Source organism: Eumetopias jubatus, unplaced genomic scaffold (assembly GCF_037043125.1).
Source record: "Eumetopias jubatus isolate StellerSeaLion01/CBP00866 unplaced genomic scaffold, mEumJub1_p1.0 scaffold_5, whole genome shotgun sequence".
NCBI lineage: Eukaryota > Metazoa > Chordata > Mammalia > Carnivora > Otariidae > Eumetopias > Eumetopias jubatus.
Genome location: NW_028274811.1, coordinates 61,570,521 through 61,591,235, shown reverse-complemented (window position 1 = coordinate 61,591,235; position 20,715 = coordinate 61,570,521). Strand labels below are relative to the sequence as shown.

The following is a 20,715-nucleotide window of genomic DNA, read 5'->3' as shown; positions in this document are numbered from 1 at the left end:
GTTTTTTTGCTCAAATATCTGGTGAACCTTGGATCATGTATGCATAGGAGAAACTCCAACCTTCCTAGATAATGCCAAAAGAACTGAAAAGTGCTATCCCAACCTCTAGGGAGACAAGAGTTTTATAGTTTGAGTTTAGTTAACTGCTTACTTGAAAAAAACAAAACAAAACAAAATAGTACTCTTCAGAGGAACATGTTAAGAATACATAAGTTCTACGATTTATCGCTCATAATGGCTACAATACAGTCTGAAATTACTTGATATACAAAGAAACAGGGAAATATGATGCATTCTTAAACGAAAAGATAATGGAGATCAATCCCTAGATGACCCACATTCTAGAATTAAGCTTCTGGGATTCTGTAGCAGCTATTATAACTACGCTTGAGGATATAATAAAAACTATGATCATAAAGAATGAAAAGATAGTTTCAGCAGAGAAATGGAAACACAAAAAAAGAACCAAGTGGAAATTCCCGAACTGAAAATTACTGTATCTGAAATAAAAAAATTCACTGGATAGGCTTAACAGCAGACTGGAGGGGACAAAGAGTGAGTAGACATAAAAATGGACAATAGAAATTATATAGTCTTTAGAAAAGGGAAAAGATGAATTTCAAAAATGAACAAACAGATTTATGAAAAAATACTTCCAAAGGTGTAACATACTTGTCATTGGAGCCCCAAAAGAGATGAGAAAAAGTATGAAGCATAAAACAAATATTTAAAGAAATAGTAGCTGAAATTTTCCCACATGTGATGAAAGACATACATTTACAGATTGAAGAAGATCATAGCAAGACAGTGGAACAATATCTTTAATAATAATTATAAAACTGTTAACCAAGAACTTCAAGGCCCTGTGCATAGCGCATTCTCAGCCAACCCTTCAGCCTTACCAGCTCTCCTCCTTGCGTTCTGCATTTTTTCCCAAAGATTTTATTATTTATTAGAGAGAGTGTGTGTGCACACTCGAGTGGGGAGATGGACAGAGGGAGAGGGAAAGAGAGAATCTCAGGCAGACTCTGTGATGAGTGTGGAGCCCAAGATCATGACCTGAGTTGAAATCAAGAGTCAGACGCTTAACCAGCTGAGCCACCCAGGCACCCCTCTTGCTTTCTGCATTTTATCCTCAAAGACTTTGATCAGGATCTTTGTAATTGTTTCCCTCTGTTCATTTTGCTCACCTTTTCTCTGTTCTTCCTCCCCAACACATGTATTTTAGTCTTAATCATCCTTCAGATCTCTGCTGAAGCATCCCCCTCCACATGGAAATCTTCCCTGACATCCCACCTAGGTCTGGTTTCTCAGTTACGATTCCCATACAATTCATGTTTTCTTCAGAGCATTTAATTCATTTTGTTATTACTTATTCATTTTATTAATCCCTGGCTTCTCCACTAGATTCTGTGAGAACAGAGATCATGGCTGTTTTATATTATCAGCCCCTTACATAGAGGCTAGCATATCACAGGTAATTCATTCAACATTATTTAAAGGAATGAATGAATGGAGATACCACCATTTTAAACAATCATCATCTCATATCTGGATTACAACCAGTTAGCTACTCTGCTACTATTCCCAGCCTCTCTCTCAATTTCTCAAGGAAATCAGTAATAGCTTTAGAGTTCTTCCACTTTTATTGGTGTACTGTATGAAGGACAATCAAAATCAAGAATCAGAGCAAGCTGGTCTTTTAAATTCATACATGACACAATTGTAAACAAAATAAAACAATCACATAGAATCACATGTACAAATTGTGGTCCTATGTTGGGTCCCCATATTTTTGTTTTTTCTTTTTAATTTAATGACCCTTAAAAGTCTATAGTCTAAACCATGGCTATTGAGCCTCTGAAGCCCACATTTAGCTAAGCACTGCTCTAAAGAGTGTTCCTTGACTGCTCTTTTCTGAGAGTTTCTATTGCTTCTGTAGTCAAAATCACTATTTAGAACAATGGAATCAATCTTTCTAAACCTAAATTTCCTCATTTGTAAAATTAAAGTAATAATTGTACCAACCTCATGTAATTGACATGCATAAATACTTAGCTCAGCGCCTGGTCAATAATAAGTGTTTAATAAATGGTAACTATTATGATAATGTTTGTTCATGATCCCAATCTAGTATAGTGCTATATATTATATATATGACATATAAATTATATATATGACATAAATTATATATAGTGCTATATATATGGGACATAAATTATATATATTTACATATATATAAAATAGATGCTTGATATATAAAATAAAAATTTAGCCTTGGGGCTAAATGAGTGTGGAGGGCTCCACACTCATCAGAGTCTGCTTTAGCACTTTAGTTATCATTTAAATCATTCAAAATTGGTCACTTATGTTGACACACATGGTAACACTTTATTAACAAGAATAGTTTAATAAACTCCACATCCTGTTCCTTCATGTCAGGTAAGTAGAATGACTGTGTATTAGGTACTCCTTAGTCAATGTTTCATAGCGTATTATTTGCAAGGATCCGGTAGTTCTCTGGAAATCTTAAGCTCTAAAAGGGCACCGACTATGTATGGCTAGCTCTCTAATTGCCACCGAGTACACTTGGTAAGAGGTAGGACTGACTCAGCTCAGTGTCTGGAAATCAGTAGGAATTTAATAGGTGTTTGATACACTGAATTCATTTGAGCCCAACTTGAGTATTTCTAGAGTCTGGTCCTTTTACATTCCCTTCCTGTCACTGAACTTAATAACTGGGAAGCCAGTTGTCCCCTCTCCGTTACTCACACACACAGTGCCCCTATGGTTACTTTTCCGCTAACTCAGTTTATATTATGTGCATGTTTGGAAGAACAGTTAATTATTTCCAACTGGTAAAACCAAAATGTCCAATTTTCTACAAATGAGATTATAGGAAAGAGTGTCGTAAATACCTGCTCTTTGGAGTATTTTCTCACCTCTCTTTATCTTGCACTGTCAGTTATTATTGCAGTTAAGGTTTCCACACAAAGAAGACAATGTCAGTGTAATTCAGTCTCTTCCATAATGTGGCAGCAGGAGTGATGTCTCCAAAATTAAAATGGGGTTAAAATTTCCTAAAAAGCCAGTGCAATCTATTTCAGTTTTAACTGACTGTTCATCAAAATCAGATTCTGGCAGAAGCACATGTCCACATTTTTCCTAAAGAGAATAAGTTCTGATATTTTTATATAAAACAAAATCAATAATAAAAAAACCCTCAACCAATTAAACGTAATATGGAAATAGCTAGGGTTCTTCCTTAATCTCTTTCCACACTATTTAATACTCTCCTCTCCAACATAATTAATGCATACTGAATTTGGTAATAATGAACAATAAGTATTGACTAAATACCTAGTATGTGCTGAGTATTTCTGTGATACCCAGAGAAGTTGCTCTCTGATTTGGGGTATGATCTCAGGGTCTCCATACTGTTCAATGCTTATACATGTTAACTGGTCTAAGTATATGTAGCTTCTGATTATGTGGGATAATGCATACAGCTTTAATGCCTTGTTTTTAAAACAAAAGGAGGGTAGTATCTGACAAAATATTTAAAGTTGGCACCAACTTACTAAAATTGCTATTTCAATAGCTAGATATACTAGGTATTGAATTTCAAATCAAAGACAGTGTAAGTTAAAACTTAGAAGAAAGTACAGTAATTTCCATGCAGTAGAAATACAACTTACAGAATGAAAGAACTGTTACTGATCCAGATCATCCACAAGTGTGGGCATAGTGGTACTTTACTGAACCAGAGGATGAGTTACTAGAATAAGTCCATTTAATTTTTTATTTCTTTTCCCTTATGATTTAGACATAACTATTAATGCAGCACATTTTTACCTGTTTTTTGAAGCTGAAAAACATGCTGGGGTTTCCTGTGTTACAGCCTCAGTGGATGACATACAATTTGCGGAGACAGCTAGGTAAGTGGCATCACTCTACCACACCTTTCTCCTGGGCTTATTGCCTCATTTACAACATAGATTTGTGGCACCTTTGCCTGTTTATTTGGACTCAGTGATCCAATTTGTTAATCAAATAAATAACACTTGACCTCATGTAAATCAGTAAAATAGTAATTGCAGGACCTACTTTTAGTAAAGACTTTTAAGTGTAAATTCATAGTCCTGATTTTGTGAGACACAGCTCTCAGAATAGATGCCTTTTGGTAGAGACAGAGCAGGATTTCTAAAAGCTGCTTCTTAGTGGCTTCTTCCTCTACTAGAAGAATAATTAATGATAATAAGTAGGTCTGTGATGGTGAATTTCATCTTTAGGTTATTGGGTAAACATTAATTCATCTGACTACAGATGTTAAATTATGAAAAACATATTATGTGTGGGAGTGTGTATGTGCTTTACCATCTCTTATTGCAGAAAATTTCAAGATCAACGAAGATTTCAAACATACACAAAAGTAGAGAGATTAGTATAGTATATCCCCAAGGATTGTCACCTAACTACCACAGTGATCAACTGATGGACACTCTTGTTTTATCAGCACATCTCCATACTCCCCCACACACCTGGATTATTTCAAAGGAAATCTCAGGCATCATCTGTGATTGTTTCATTATATATTTCTATATGATAAGGGCTCTTTTAGAAAACATAATAACATAATCACAACACCATTAACAGAAATCATTATTCCCAATGGTCTCAAAAAATGTGTTTTTTTTAATTAAACAATTGGTTTCTTGAATCAGGATTCAATATGGTTGATAAGTCTTTTAACATATAATTTTCTCTCCTTTCTTTTCTCTTAGTTTATTTATTAAAGAAACCTGGTCATTTGTCCTATAGAGTTGATGACATTTTGTATTTGCTCATTGTATCCCTGTTTAAGAAGTTCACCTATTCTTTACATTTCTTGTAGAATGATAGCAACATCTAAAAATTGATTTGATGAAGTTTTCATATTTTGGTAAAGCTAGTTCTTGTCAAGAGCACATAATGTCTGGTGATCATTACCTAGAGCATTATTTCATTAGATATTGGTAAAATGGTGATATGCCAATCCTATCATTTCTTCTTCATTTATTTTCTCGAATTATTTGTATAGAGAGACTCTTTATCTCATTAATTACTTGGTTACCCTTAGGTAAAGTTTGTCCAGGAAAGACAGGCTTAATTCTTTTCCTTTATTTAGTATCATTATAAGCCTGTGGACTTTAGCCTATTTGATACATTTCAATTTGGATGTGGTTATTCTTATGGGTGCTCAAACTGCCTCATCTTTGAGCAGTGGGAGCTTCTTCAATTTGGTTCCTAAGTTCTTTGGACATAACTGCAAAGCTAGAAGCCGTTAATAACTCCTTTGCTTTCTGGTATGACAGAGTGGGCTCATCTTTTTTATTTCCTTACAAAAACTTAGAGTCACAAATTTCTTCAAAAGAAATAGTAAGTAGAGATCACAATTTGGGCAGAAAATGTACTCATTCATAAAGAGTTGGTCATTATTTCTAGGTTTTTTCCAGGGGACAGAATTAAGAATTATTTGTTTTTTAAAGGGTTTATTCTAATACCTGTAATAAATTGGATTATATGGTTTTACTTAATTTCTTTGATTTTATATTTGTATCTCTGTTTTTTGTTTTTGTTTTTCCCTGAATATCTTGATCCTTGAAGACATGAACATAACTTACAAGGAAAAGGAAGAGAGAAGGTCATCTGTTTCTGGTCTTGGATGGTTCTCAAAGACCATGGAGGTAGTTGCCACGGTTTTCAAGCCCTAAGTAGTATGTCCAGTGAGATGCTCAGTCTGTGTCTCCAGCCTTACTATTCACATTTATCTATTTGACATTTATTTATTTAGATACAAAATTAAGTTAAATAAAACCACATGCGTGAAGAAATTACTTCTTCAAAACTGACACAGAAGAAATTTTTGGCAGGAATTAGAATCACAGACATGGTAAGACCTTTATAGCTCAACCCAGCCTTCTCTTTGTACCCATGAGAAACTGAGGCCTAATGCCCTGAGCAAACTGGGGGACAGAGGGTGCTTTGAGCCTGGATCTTCTTACCCTTAATCCAGTGCTTTCCTGGACCCACTGCTTCTGTGTTTGTGACCAACAACTTTTACTGAACACTTCCCAATGGTGGTTCTCCTAGGCAGCTGGAGTGTCACAGAAAGAGCTCTGGACATTCTAGAGTCTTGTGGATGCAGATAAAGGTCCAAGGACTAAGCTCGCATACTAGCTATGTGATTTTCCCTTAAGTAGAAAAAAACTGAGATGTGTTTGTATCTCAGCAAAATTACAAATTACTACAAATCCAAACTTATTTAGGACTACATAGAAGCACCATTATTAAATTTAGGAGTGGCAACAGTGTATTGTAATAAAATATCTATTATATAGTTTTCAAACTTAAATTCTGTAAATTAGACTTAACTAGTAACCTCATCAGTGAAATGTGGGTTGCCATTTTGCTCCATTTTGCACCATTTTGTGTTATCAGAAAGGATTTGCGGCCATTAACATCATGGAAAGGGACCTGCTTGTATTCTTTACATGGGACCTGAACCATAAAAAGAGAAAATTGAAAGCTACATAGAGAAAGCCATGTAATTTGGTTATAAACCACATTGGATATTTTTTAAACTCTCCAATATTTATTGCCTATACAAAAAGTACTGCTCTGGACTCAGTAGGATATATGAATGACTATGGCACAATTTTGGAGTGTAGCGGTCACTGAGTCTGGTGAGAATCAGACAAATACATAATCATCAGAATAGAAAGCATGATAGGATGCAAGCCTGGGGTGAAAGATAAACTCCATTCTATGAGGTAGTTTAAAAGGTGCACATTTTGACTGGAGAATCAATGAGAGTGATAGCACTTAATGTGTGCCTCAAATAAGGTATAGATTTTCATCTGGTGAATAGGAAAAGGACTTCACGTAATGAGGCATGTGTACAAATCTAAGCACGAGCGTAAGAAGGAGGAGAAAGTACTCAGGAAGAGCCTGGTGTGCAGAGAGGTGATGCCTACAGCCCCAGCTGTAGACTGGGGCTGCGTAACAGAAGACCTTGAATGCCATGCTATGAAGCAGGTTTTATTTAGCTGAAATTCTGGGCGTTCCACTCATTTGACATTCAGTGTTGAGAGTCTGGTTTGGTGGACAACCAGGTTCTTTGGAATTCCCCTGCTCTTATTTATTTTTATTTTTTAAAAAAGATTTATTTATTTAGTAGAGAGAGGGTGTACATGAGCTTTGAAGAGGTACTCTAATTCTGCCTGGCAGGATTACTGTGAATCTCTCCTAGAAACTTTACCAAACAGAGCTAGGAAGTTTACAAGGAAGAAAGAAAATTGATTTGGGTTTACATGTGCTGGATGTGGAGATTAAGATAAATTAAGATAAATTGGGTGATGTGTGCCCTGAGCCTCCTATGAGAGCCTCCATGACTATTAGTTGAATCTGTTGAGAGAAATTTGGAAATAGGGCTCTGAGTTTCAAGAATGAGGTCCAGGCTGAAATGTAGGTTTGATAATCATTTCTATAAAGATGACAGGATCATGGACAAGAACAAGGTCTTCTAGGAAGAGGGTGAAGTGAGAAGAGAATAGGACAAAGGACAGCAATTAAGGCGATGTCTACAGTGAAGGGATGGATTAAGGAACAAAAATCAGTGAAAGAAACTGAGATAGAAGAGAGGACGCTGTTTTGGAATCCAAGGGAAGTGAAAGCCTCCTGAAGAAATTAAATGAGGTGAGATGTTGGATTTAGCTGTTAGGAAGTGACTGTGGAGGGATCAGAAGTGAGATGTGGAGGCAATCGCCATGTTTGAGCGGCTGAGATGTGAATGGGAAATGAAGCCCTCAGACTTCGGCCCCTGGCAAAATCCTCATCTTTGAAGAGCCATCTCAAATGTCACCTCTTCTGTGACTCCTTTCCCACCTTTCTGAATTAGCCTCTTCTTATTGGTGCTTTTGTAATATTCAATCCTTTCTTTCTTGAAAAATTTCATAGCATGGCACTTCATCTGTCTACATACTGGTGTCCCAAGTGAAGACTGGTTTCCTTGCAGTTAGCAACCTTATCTTGTTCATCACTGTATTCCTGAGGTCTTAGCTTAATGCCAGGACTAGTTGTAACTCAGTAAATATTTCCTAAATGCATGAGTTAGAAAAAAAAAAAAAAGAATATTTTAGGGAGTTTGAATATGGAGGCGAAGAGAAAAAATTTTGAGATAGAATAGGCTTGAGAGAAAGATCTTTAGAAAGAAGAGGCCTTGAGCATTTTCATAGACTGATAAGAAAAATTGATGGGCGCCTGGGTGGCTCAGTTGGTTAAGCAACTGCCTTCGGCTCAGGTCATGATCCTGGAGTCCCAGGATCGAGTCCCACATCGGGCTCCCTGCTCAGCAGGGAGTCTGCTTCTCCCTCTGATCTTCCTCTCTCTCATGCTCTCTACCATTCTCTCTCTCTCTCTCAATAAATAAATAAAAATCTTTAAAAAAAAAAAAAAAAAAGAAAAATTGAGGAGGCTTACATTGGGTAGACCCTTAAGGCAAAGTAAAGGGACAGGAGGTAACTGGGGGCCCTGAACACAAAAGGTCTGGAACAATTTCGGATTGTATGACCGGGATTCCTGTAATCATGGAGAGTGAATGGGTCCTCCAGCCATCCTGAGGGTCCACCTAAACCTGGTGAAGTTGATCAGTTTGCTCACTTGCTGGTTTGTATCCATTTATTTGTGAACAGACATTTAAAAATAAATGTCAGTTCTATGGGTTGGCTTGTGTTTTGTTTTTGGTTTTTTTAATCTTCTCTTAAGGAAACAGCTGTGATATAATCAAAGTATCTGTTGCAGATTTTGGAAGTCATTTTGCACACCATCTTTGCAAAGGCCCTTTTCTGTTTGAATAGAAGTCAGCTAACCTACATGTGGCTTACAGTGCTTGGCATCTGTTTTTACAGCTGTCCTTTTCTGTTATCATTAACCCAAGGTTTCATGTATGAACATTATCAGCATGATAACATGGGGACTGCTCCATGGCACATGCATTTAAGTGAATCTTTAAGTCTGAAATGAGATGTGCTAGGATTACTAAAGTCCCTCCCTCTCTTTTTAACTAGAGTTGGACAAGTTATAACCATCAAAGCAAAAGTTACCAGAGCATTCAGCACAAGCATGGAGGTAAGTGACGCCTTTTCTTCTGACTATTGGTGCCCATCTCTTCAGAGGACAGAAGAGGAGTTCTGGAATAATTTGGAGTTCATGAGATTCTGAATTTCACAAGGCCCTGGAATCTGTGGTCAGGCTCACAGGTAAATAATAAGGGCCTTGTGTTTCCCAGTCAACTCTGCTACTAAAATGAAATGTGATGCAATGCACTATTTTCACAGAGAAGGATACACAGAAAGTAAACATACAAGGGAAAAGGGCACTCTCTTGGTTCTTTGCAAAGTATGGGTTTTATTTCCTAATTATTCTGACTCTACTTGTTCTCCATCTCTTCACCTTCTACTGGAAACTAGCCCCATCATTAGCTAGTTTTTGCAAGGCAGAGTAACTGAAGGGAGAAGACCTCCTCCTTTCTTCTACATCCACTTGGTTTTATTTTCTTTACCATAGTTGTGAAAGCAACATTTTCAGAGGCTTTTGGAAATCGCTGTCCAGGTGAAACTAGCAGGAAAGGAGTTACTGGATCCTATATTGCAACTTCTAGGTCGGTTAGTACCAGTCCCTTTGATCTCTGGACACAAAAGACAGGATGGGACTTACATTTGTTTGTTAGGGCTACCGTAACTGAGTCCTGCAGACCAGGTGGCTTAACCAACAGAAATATATTGCGTCACAGCAAACCAAGGTGTCAGTAAGGTTGACTCTTTCTGAGGACTATGCAAGAGAATGTGCCCCAATGCTCTCTTCTGGCTTCTGGCGATTTGCTGGCCGTCTTTGATGTCCTTGGCTTCTCCTGCATCACCCCCGTCTCTGCCTTCATCTTCACGTGGTGTTCTTATGGTGTGTGTGTCTGTGTCCGAATTCCCCCTTTTTAGAAAGACATCAGGCACATTGGATTAGGAGCCCACCCTACTCGGATGTGACCTCATCTTAACCAATTACATCTGAACCACCCTATTTCCAAAGTCAGGTCACATTGTAACATACTGGATTTGGTGGGAGACACAATTCAACCCGTATTCCGATTCAATAAAACCGTTTGGCAATAACCACACGTACGGTGATGGCTTTACCCCAGTAGCCATATGAACAGAATACAAAACACTTGAAATCACAAGAGAAATGTTTGTGTTAAAAACCGGCTCCGTCAGCAGCAGTTGTAATGATGCTCTCTCAGCTTTGCCACGCGGTAGCCGCTGGGCTTGGCCTCTCTCCCGAGGGCTAGTGCTCGTCTTTATATTCAGCCCAAACATGGATAACACCTCCTTTTCCTTTCTCCTTTCCCTTCTATTCCCTGAGATAAGCTAAAATTCCCAAAGGAAAAAGCTGTAGATAACATGATGCCATCTTGTCCACATTAAAGAGTTGTGGTACATCTCTCTAATGATCAACAAGGCATCCGTGAACATCTTGCTTTCAAAAGCACATTTAGTAACAATGGGATTAGAAAATGCTTGTCAAATAATGCCAGTTTTTAAAATTATAATATAAAACTATAAATACAGTATGATAACTTTATGTGTGTCTTTCATAACACACACGTAAAACTGGAAGAAAATTCACCTAAACCTTAGTAATCATTAGTCTCGGTGGCGGAATTACTAATAATATTTGCTCTGGATAATCAGATTCCATTTTTATCTATTTTTACGTTTACCAAACTTTCCATGTTAAATATGTATTTTTCTATAACCAGAAAAAAGTTATTTTTTAATTTTATGGAACATCACTGAACAAACAATGTTGCTTAAAAAGAAATTAAAATGCTGATTTTAGGGGCGCCTGGGTGGCTCAGTCGTTAAGCATCTGCCTTCGGCTCAAGTCATGATCCCAGGGTCCTGGGATCGAGCCCCGCATCGGGCTCCCTGCTCGGTGGGAGGCCTGCTTCTCCCTCTCCCACTCCCCCTGCTTGTGTTCCCTCTCTCGCTGTCTCTCTCTCTGTCAAATAAATAAATAAAATCTTAAAAATAAATAAAAATAATAAATAATAAAATAATAATAAATAATAAAATGTTTTTATTCAAAAACAAAAGAAGGACGAAGTACATCACTGAATCTTGATTGCTATAATCTCATGTGTTATCTGGATGGCTGGAAGTTTACTGATTTATTTTTCTTTTCGTTTTAGATCAGCATCAAGGTCATAGTACAGGACGTGTTCCCTGGTATTGAGAAACTTGTTAGTGTGGCTTTCTCTACATTTGTAGCCAAACCAGTTGGAGAAGAAAAGGTAAATTTTCTGTGTGAAGGAGTACCTAGCATGTTATTCAGGGACATTTTAACGATTGCATCAGAATTATTATGGAAAAAAAGACCTTTCTTCTTACTGCGACATATGCTTTCCCAGGATTTGTTATCCACCCCTATTTCTGTAAAAGTTGTCATTGTGTGGCAATACGGGTGTTATGTACCTTGGAGAAAGGGAGATGTTGCCAGTTGGTGAAAATGGAAAAAAAAAATACTGTTTTAAATGATCTGAAGGGTCTTTCGGTTTCTCAAAAATAGTGTTTACTGGTTTTGTTCTTTTCTTTTGTGGTTATATAACTCAAAATTGAGTTAAATATTTTTTTTTCTTTAAAGCAAGAGCAACTTAGTAAGCAGTTGCATGTTATGGTCCAATCATTTGTTTATACCTGAAGGAAGAATGTCAAAGAGGCTTATTTCTAAAGAAGTTTAGAAATAAGCTTCAAGGCATATGGAGTAAAAACAGCCTTAAAATAAATATGTTGTTCTGATGTGTGTGCCCTGGGGGCTTGCATGACCCTTGGCCAAGAGCAGCTTGTCTCTAGTCTGCCAGGGGTTCACTCATTATCGTTCCTTGGCTTTCCTTTTTCAGGGTCAGGGTACCTAGGAGAGGGTTCACATTTAGTCTAAGCGTTTTTAAATGTCATAATCTAATTTAGAATATAAATCTTTCACTGCAAGGATCACTCCAGAGATGGGCACAGTGGTTTCTCCTAGTTCCACTTTGAAGCTACAAGGAGTACTTCTCACTCTACAAAAGCGTTCTTCCTCAGACTGCCTTCAACTTTAGAGCTGGGACAAAGCTGTGTTTTCTGTGTACCCAACAGAGGGGACAGCAGAACAGCACTCACAAGCTACTCCTCACTTGGGCCAGGAGGCAAAGAGATGGATGGGTCTGAATTAGTCTGCCCTGATGGCTGGGTGGTAGGTGTCCCTGCAGACTTTCGTGCACCAGGACACTTCTCCCAGTCCCTGTCCAATATTAGACACACCACAGGACATATTCACATTGCCCGTGGGCATGCTTTTTCAAACTGGAGTTCATATCAGCTATTATTTAAAATGCAGCTTTCTGGGCTGCGTCCCAGACCTCCTGAATGAGAGTCACTAGTATAGGAATTTGGAATCTGTACTTTGACAAAGCATCCCAGGTATCCTATGTTCATTAAAATCTAAGACATCGAGATAGGTCTTGCAAACCATTCTGTTTTTCCGGGAGTGCCCCCAAATCTCCAAACACTTGAGAATGAGAGAATATGGGGGTGAGTGGAAGTGACCGAAAAGAGTCTGCATCACTGTCCTGTTCCACGTTCTCATTCTGACCTCAGGGACTCATGGGTTAAGAATATAATAGTCACACTTCAGTTCAGCCTCTGCTGAGCCTGAAGAACTGTTTTCTGAAAGTGGTTCTGGAAGGTTGGTGCCTTGCGGTGCTGCCATAATAGGTTGGCTCAGGTAACCTTTATGTAAAGCACTTTTCCCAGACTTTCCAGCTAGGACCATTCTTGTTCAGTGGCGCATCACTAAGAAAGCCATGAAGAATCAGAGGTTTGGTCTAAAACTGCAGGCATGTGCATCTCTGCCCAAAGTGAGTTTATTCCAGGATGAGATGGGCAGTGACTAGGCTTTAGTTCATCAGTTGCACAGACTGGATCATTGAAGGACTCACAAGACTCCGTAGGGGATGCTCATGCAGGGCTTCACGAAAACTAAAAGAAATGGTATAGCAGGAGAAAGAAAGCACAGGCAAACATCAAAGAAGTTCAAGGCTTCCAGGCATAGTTCTCAGGGTCCTTTTCCCTTTTTTTTTTTTTATTATTATTTTATTTGATTTTTTCGTCATGGTAAGTGCTCTCTTTAATCCCTATCCCCATTTCACCCCCCCACCTCCCCTCTGGTAACCATCAGTTTGTTATTCATATTTAAGAGTGTTTCTTGGTTTGTCTCTCTTTTTTTTTCTTTCTCATTTGTTTTTGTTTCTTAAATTCCACATATGAGTGAGATCATATGGTATTTGTCTTTCTCTGACTTGTTTCGCTTAGCATTATACTCTCTGCTTCATCCTTGTAATAGCAAATGGCAAGATTTCATTCTTCAATGGCAATATTCCATTATATATGTATATACCACATCTACATCTTCTTTATCCGTTCATCTATCCCTGGACACCTGGGCTGCTTCCATAGTTTGGATATTGTGAATAACACTATTATAAACATAGGGGTACATGTATCCCTCTGAATTAGTCTTTTTGTATTTTGGGGGTAAATACCCCATAGTGCTAGTACTGGATCATAGGGTAGTTCTGTCTTTAACTTTCTGAGGAACCTCCATAGTGTTCTCCAGAGGGGTTGCATCAGTTTTCATTCGCACCAACAGTGCAGGAAGGTTCCCCTTTCTCCACATCCTCGCCAACAGCTGTTGTTTCTTGTGGTGTTGAATTTTAGCCATTCTGACAGGTGTGAGGTGATATCTCATTGTAGTTTTGATTTGTATTTCTCTGATAGCTAGTGATGTTGAGCATCTTTTCATGTGTCTGTTGTCCATCTGGATGTCTTCTTTGGAGAAATGTCTGTTCATGTCTTCTGTCCATTTTTAAATTGGATTATTTAGTTTTTGGGTGTTGAGTTGTATCAGTTCTTCCTATATTTTGGATACTAACCCTGTATCAGATATGTCATTTGCAAATATCTTCTCCCATTCAGTAGGTTGCCTTTTAGTTTTGTCAATTATTGTCTTTGCTCTGCAGAAACTTTTTATTTTGTTGTACTCCCAATAGTTTATTTTTGTTTTTATTTCCTTGCCTCAGGAGACATATCTAGAAAAATGTTGCTATGGCCAATGTCAGAGGAATTGCTGCCTGTGCTTTCTTCAAGGATTTTTATGGTTTCAGGTCTCATATTTAGGTCTTTAACCCATTTTGAGTTTATTTTTTTGTATGGTGAAAGAAAGGGGTCCAATTTCATTTTTTTGCATGTGATTGTCCAATTTTCCCACCACTGTTTGTTGAAGAGACTTTTTCTTATTACATATTCATTCCTCCTTTGTCAAAAATTAATTGACCATGTAATTGTGAGTTTATATCTGGGTTTTCTGTTCTATTCCATTGATCTATGTGTCTATTTTTGCCAGTACCATACTGTTTTAATTACTAGCACTTTGTAATATAACTTGCCACCTAGAATTGTGGCACCTCCAGTTTTGTTTTTGTTTTTGTTTTCTTTGAATTTTATTTATTTGACAGAGAGAGAGAGCTAGAGAGGGAACACAAGCAGGGGCAGAAGGAGAGGGAGAAGCAGGCTCCCCACTGAGCAGGGAGCCGACATGGGGCTCGATCCCAGGACCCTGGGATCATTACCTGAGCTGAAGGCAGATGCTTAATGACTGAGCCACCCAGGTGCCCCTTGTTTTTCTTTTTCAAGATTGTTTTGGCTACTCGAGGTCTTTTGTGGTTCCATATAAATTTAAGGATTGTTTGTTCTAGTTCTGTGAAAAATGCTGTTGGTATTTTGATAGGGATTGCATTAAATATGTAGATTGCTTTGGGTAGTATTGACATTTTAACAATATTTGTTCTTCCAATCCATGAGCATGGAATGTCTTTCCATTTCTTTGTATTGTCTTGAACTTCTTTTATCAGTGTTTTATAGTTTTCAGAGTACAGGTCTTTCATGTCTTTGGTCAGGTTTATTCATAGATATTTTGTTGTTTTTGGTGCATTTGTAAATAGGATTCTTTTCTTAATTTCTTTCTCTGCTGCTTCATTATTAGTGCATAGGAATGGAACAGATTTCTGGACATTGATTTTGTATCCTGTGACTGTATTAAATTTATCACTTCTTTTTTGCTGGAGTTAGGGTTTTCTATATCATGTCATCTTCAAATAGTGAAAATTTTACTTCTTCCTTACCAATTCAGATTCCCCTTTTTTCCTTTTGTTGTCTAATTGCTGTGGCTAGGACTTGCAGTACTATGTTGAATAAAAGTGGTGAAGGGGAACAGCCGTGTCTTGTTCCTGATCTTAGGGGAAAAGCTCTCAGTTTTTCACTCTCAGGGTCCTTTTCAGATATACAAAATATGCTTCATCTGTAGATTGGAGAGCCAAGACACAAGCTTTTTTTTTTTTTTTTTAAGATTTTATTTATTTGTCAGAGAGAGAGGGAGAGAGAGTGTGCATGTGAGGGAGCCCAATGCGGGACTTGATCCCAGGACCCTGGAATCATAACCTGAGCCTAAGGCAGATGCTTAACCGACTGAGCCACCCGGGCATGCCAAGACACAAGTTTACCAGGTGGACTTTTATACCCCACTGGTCACACAACTAAAACAAGGCTGTGGAGTTAAACCAGTATAAGTTATCAACTCTATATATTCCTAAACAAATTAGACAAGGCAGTGTACAGGAGTTTTAGACTTGAAAGCAGCATAGTATGAATCACTAGTTGCTTTGTCTTCTTGGCTAAGGGTCAGTGCCAGCCCTCAGGTGTCCTGGAAATGAGCATGGAATTTATTCCCATCTCAAGGTGACTTCCTTATGCACACAGGTCAAGAGACAGGCATTTATGGCAGAGCTTGAGCCTTTGGTTCTGTTGCATCGTATTTTTAGGTTTCTGGAGGTCAAAGCTCTGTTCTGACCTTTTGATTCTTTTAGTTTGCTTATCAGATAATGTTTTCACCATGTGATGAAATTTCCAAATTAGAAATAACTCTCAGTACTTGACAGCTTTCTCTAGAACATGTTTATTCCCTCCCTTTGAGATCTTATTTTTGCAAGAAGTATAAAACATTTCTTGGTAAGAGTTCAACGGACTCAAAGTCCCCCTCCTCCATTCATTAATTTGAAGAATTTTTTTAGTTTGCAGCTCTGTTGAAAATTTTAAAAAGCTGGGAAAATTAATATTTAGAAAACTCTTTAAAGCACATATCTTAGTGTATGAAGAAATAATTAAGCCTATATTGATTTTTTTAGTTTAAAAATATTGTAAGAAAGAAATTTAGTCAAATAATATGTGTAAAAAGACCCAGAAATGCTCTATTTATTTTGAGTTAGAAAACAATGTAACATATCATTAGTTTTACAAAATTCGTGTTGTGCTCTTGTAATTTAACAAGGCAATGTTTTTCTTTCTCTAGATTCATTTAAAACCAGTCACACTTCTAACTGAGCAAGATCATGTGGAACATAATCTGGCTTCTGAGAGAAGGAAAGTTCGATTACATCATGAGGATACCTTTAAAAACTTGATGAAGGAAAATAGGAGGTTTGACGGTCAGTAAATCTACTTATAGGAACTTTAATTATATGACTGTGACAAGTGAAAGGGTCTTTTCTTAGAGCACACTTCTTTTCACCTTATTATTACAATTTTGCCCCGGTGATGGTAGGTATCTTTCCCAACAAACCCAGTGGCTGGAGAAGGAAGGGCCTGGCCACTTCAAAATATAACTGCTGACACCGAAGACCTCTTTAAATTGATGGTTCTCCATGGGAAGAGACAGGAAAGAAGGGTGACAGGGACCAGGCAGTCCTTATCGGTAAGAATGCGCTCAGTAATGATCAATGAATAAAGGAATGACAACGCGATATATCCATCTGGTGCTTCACAGTTTACTAAGCAGTCTCTCATTCATTACTTCATATGAGCTGATTATAATATCAACAAAGGAGGAAACTGAACCCAAGCAGGGAAGACTCTCGCTAAAGATCACAGGACGCACTTTGATTCTATTCTTGCTATGAACCGAAGCACTAAGATTCTATTCCTATTTCCTGGTTCTTCCCCAGTAACACTGGGTTTGATGAGCCAGAATGTCTTAGTTCTCTGGCTGTGATCTCCCAGGCTCTTTGAGGCCTCATGGGGCCAGAATGGCAGGGAAAAGAAAGCTGCCTTGCCCCTCTCCTGCCCTTCCTTTTCTTCTGACCCCATCTCCTGCAGCCCCAGGGGAGATGACCTCCCGGGGAGAGCAAGTGGTGAAGTTGGAAGTGAAGTGGTCCAGCTCAAGTCCCTCTGCTCACCACTGCCAGAGGGGCCAGGAAGTTCATAGAAGGTCCATCTCCCTCTAGGAAAGATGGTGGAGGAGTAGGGGACCCTATTTCAACTGGTCCCCGGAATTGAGCTGGATATCTATCAGACCACTCTGAGCACCCACGAAACCAGCCTGAAATGTAAGAAGATCTGGATCTCTACAAATAGAATATCGCAGGCAGTTGGTTTCAAGGTACGAAGCGGGGAGCTGTGATTCCACGGGCAGATATCGGAGGATAAACGGCAGCGGGAGTGTGCCTGGCTGTGGGGATCCTACACCGCCGGTGAGCGACAGCCTCGCGCTGGGGACAGGGCACAGACTGGCAGACCTGTAGCAGCGGGGAAAGAACTTTAGGGCAGCCCCTGGGATGGAAACCTGGAGCAGCGGGGTCGCGCATGCGATCTGGGGGCGGCTGGTGGTTTTAGAAGCACAGAGGGCAGAGACGTGCTCCGACCTGGAGGCAGGACTGGGGGCGCTGCGGAGGGGCGCACAACCCAGGACGCTATAGTTTATAGCAGCACGGACAGAAATGGAGACAGTGTGGCCTGGTGAGCTCACTGAAGAGCAGACTGCGGTCTCTCTGCTCTGAGGCAGAGGGTTGGAAACGGTCTCTTCTGCTCTGACTCACGGAAAAGACGCGGAAAGCCACCAGGGAAAGCCGCCAGAGAATAAAAGCCCCCAAAACTGATTCCCGCTGAGCCCATCCCCCGCCACGCGGGGGGGGGGGGGCAGGGCAACTCCGCCCAAACAGGGTTGCCTGAGTAACGGCGCGGCAGGCCCCTCCCCCAGAAGACAGGCTGGGAAAACAAGAGGCCATCAACCCTAAGGTCCCAAGAAAACAGGAGCATCTTGCTTGGGTTCTGGTCAATAATTTGGACTCTATACATTCCCTCAAACACCCATCAACAGAATGACTAGGAGGAGGAGCCCCCAAAATAGAAAAGACTCAGAGATTGTGCTGCAGATTTACAAATGGATGCAGATATAACCAAGATGTCGGAGGTGGAATTCAGGCTAGCAATTGTGAAGACAATGGCTAGAATGGAGAAATCAATTAATGGCAACATAGAGTCTCTAAGGGCAGAAATGAAAGCTGAATTGGCAGAACTTAAAAATGCTATCAAGGAGATCCAATCCAATCTAGATAATCTAACAGCTAGGGTAAGTGAGGCAGAAGAACGAATAAGCGACCTAGAACACAATATAATAGATAAAAAGGAAAAAGAGGAGGCCAGGGAAACACAACTCAGAGTCCGTGAAAATAGAATCAGAGAAATAAGTGACACCATGAAGCGTTCCAATGTCAGAATAATTGGAATTCCGGAGGGAGTGGAGAGAGAGAGGGGACTAGAAGATGTATTTGAGCAAATCGTAGCTGAGAACTTCCCTAATCTGGGAAATGAAGCAAACATTCGCGTCCTAGAGGCAGAGAGGACCCCCCCCCCAAGATCAAGGAAAACAGGCCAACACCCCGGCATGTAATAGTAAAACTTGCAAATCTTAGAACCAAGGAAACCATCTTAAGGGCAGTTAGGGGGAAGAGATTCCTTACGTACAGAGGAAGGAACATCGGAATAATGTCAGACCTATCCACAGAGACCTGGCAAGCCAAAAAGGCCTGGCAAGACATATTCACATACTAAATGAGAAGAACACACAGCCAAGAATACTTTATCTGGCAAGGCTTTCATTTAGAATGGATGGAGAGATCCAGAGCTTCCACGACTGGCAGAAACTGAAAGGATATGTGACCACTAAGCTGGCCCTGCAAGAAAGATTAAGGGGGGTTCTATAAAAGGAGAAAGACCCCAAGAGTGATATGCAACAGAAATTTACAGGGACAACCTATAAAAACAATGTCTTCACAGGCAACATGATGACAATTAATTCATATCTCTCAATAATCACTCTCAATGTGAATGGCCTAAATGCTCCCATAAAACGGCACAGGGTTGCAGATTGGATAAAAAGACAGGACCCATCCATATGCTGCCTACAAGAGACTCATTTGGAACCTAAAGATACATCCAGACTGAAAGTGAAGGGATGGAGATCCATCTTCCATGCCAGCGGACCTCAAAAGAAAGCTGGGGTAGCAATCCTTCTATCAGACAAATTAGATTTTAAACTAAAGTCTGTAATTAGAGACACAGAAGGACACTATATCATTCTTAAAGGGTCTATCCAACAAGAACTAACAATTGTAAATATCTATGCCCCCAACATGGGAGCAGCCATCTACATAAGCCAACTGTTAACCAAAATAAAGAGTCATATTGATAACAATATGTTAATTGTAGGAGACCTCAATACTCCACTCTCAGCAATGGACAGATCATCTAAGCAGAAAATCAACAAGGAAACAAGAGCTTTGAATGATACACTGGATCAGATGGACCTCATAGATATTTATAGAACATTCCACCCTAAAACAACAGAATACTCACTCTTCTCGAGCGCACATGGAACTTTCTCCAGAGTAGAGCACATACTGAGTCACAAATCAGGTCTCAACCGATACCAAAAGATTGAGATTATTCCCTGCATATTCTTAGACCACAATGCTTTAAAACTGGAACTCAATCACAAGAAAAAATTTGGCAGAAATTCAAACACTTGGAAGCTAAAGACCACTCTGCTCAAGAATGTTTGGGTCAACCAGGAAATCAAAGAAGAACTTAAACAATTCATGGAAATCAATGAGAACAAAAACACATCGGTCCAAAACCTATGGGATACTGCAAAGGTGGTCCTAAGGGGGAAATACATAGCCATCCAAGCCTCACTCAAAAAAAATAGAAAAATCCCGAATTCACCAACTAACTCTACACCTTAAAGAACTAGGGAAAAAGCAACAAATGATGCCTAAGCCACACATTAGAAGAGAAATAATTAAAATTAAAGCAGCGATCAATGAATTAGAAACCAGAAACAGAGTAGATCAGATCAACGAAACTAGAAGTTGGTTCTTTGAAAGAATTAATAAGATCAATAAACCACTGGCCAGACTTATCCAAAAGAAAAGAGAAAGGACCCAAATTAATAAAATTATGAATGAAAGGGGAGAGATCACGACTAACACCAAGGAAATAGAAACAATTATTAGAAATTATTATCAACAACTATATGCCAATAAACTGAGCAATCTGGATGAAATGGAGGCCTTCCTAGAAATCTATAAGCTGCCAAGACTGAAACAGGAAGAAATTGACAACCTGAATAGGCCAATAACCAGTGACAAGATTGAAGCAGTGATCCAAAACCTCCCAAAAAACAAGAGTCTGGGGC

General features: G+C 39.1%; 1 protein-coding gene across 1 annotated transcript in view; it reads left to right on the top strand.

The window, feature by feature from the left end:
• ACOT12 (acyl-CoA thioesterase 12) overlaps positions 1–20,715 on the top strand; it is a 50,608-nt gene that overhangs the window by 3,278 nt on the left and 26,615 nt on the right. The window contains exons 2-5 of the mRNA XM_028114537.2: positions 3,869–3,938; positions 9,108–9,168; positions 11,285–11,386; positions 16,534–16,669. Coding sequence (XP_027970338.1) covers positions 3,869–3,938; positions 9,108–9,168; positions 11,285–11,386; positions 16,534–16,669 — 369 coding nt within the window. The remainder of the gene's footprint in view (positions 1–3,868; positions 3,939–9,107; positions 9,169–11,284; positions 11,387–16,533; positions 16,670–20,715) is intronic.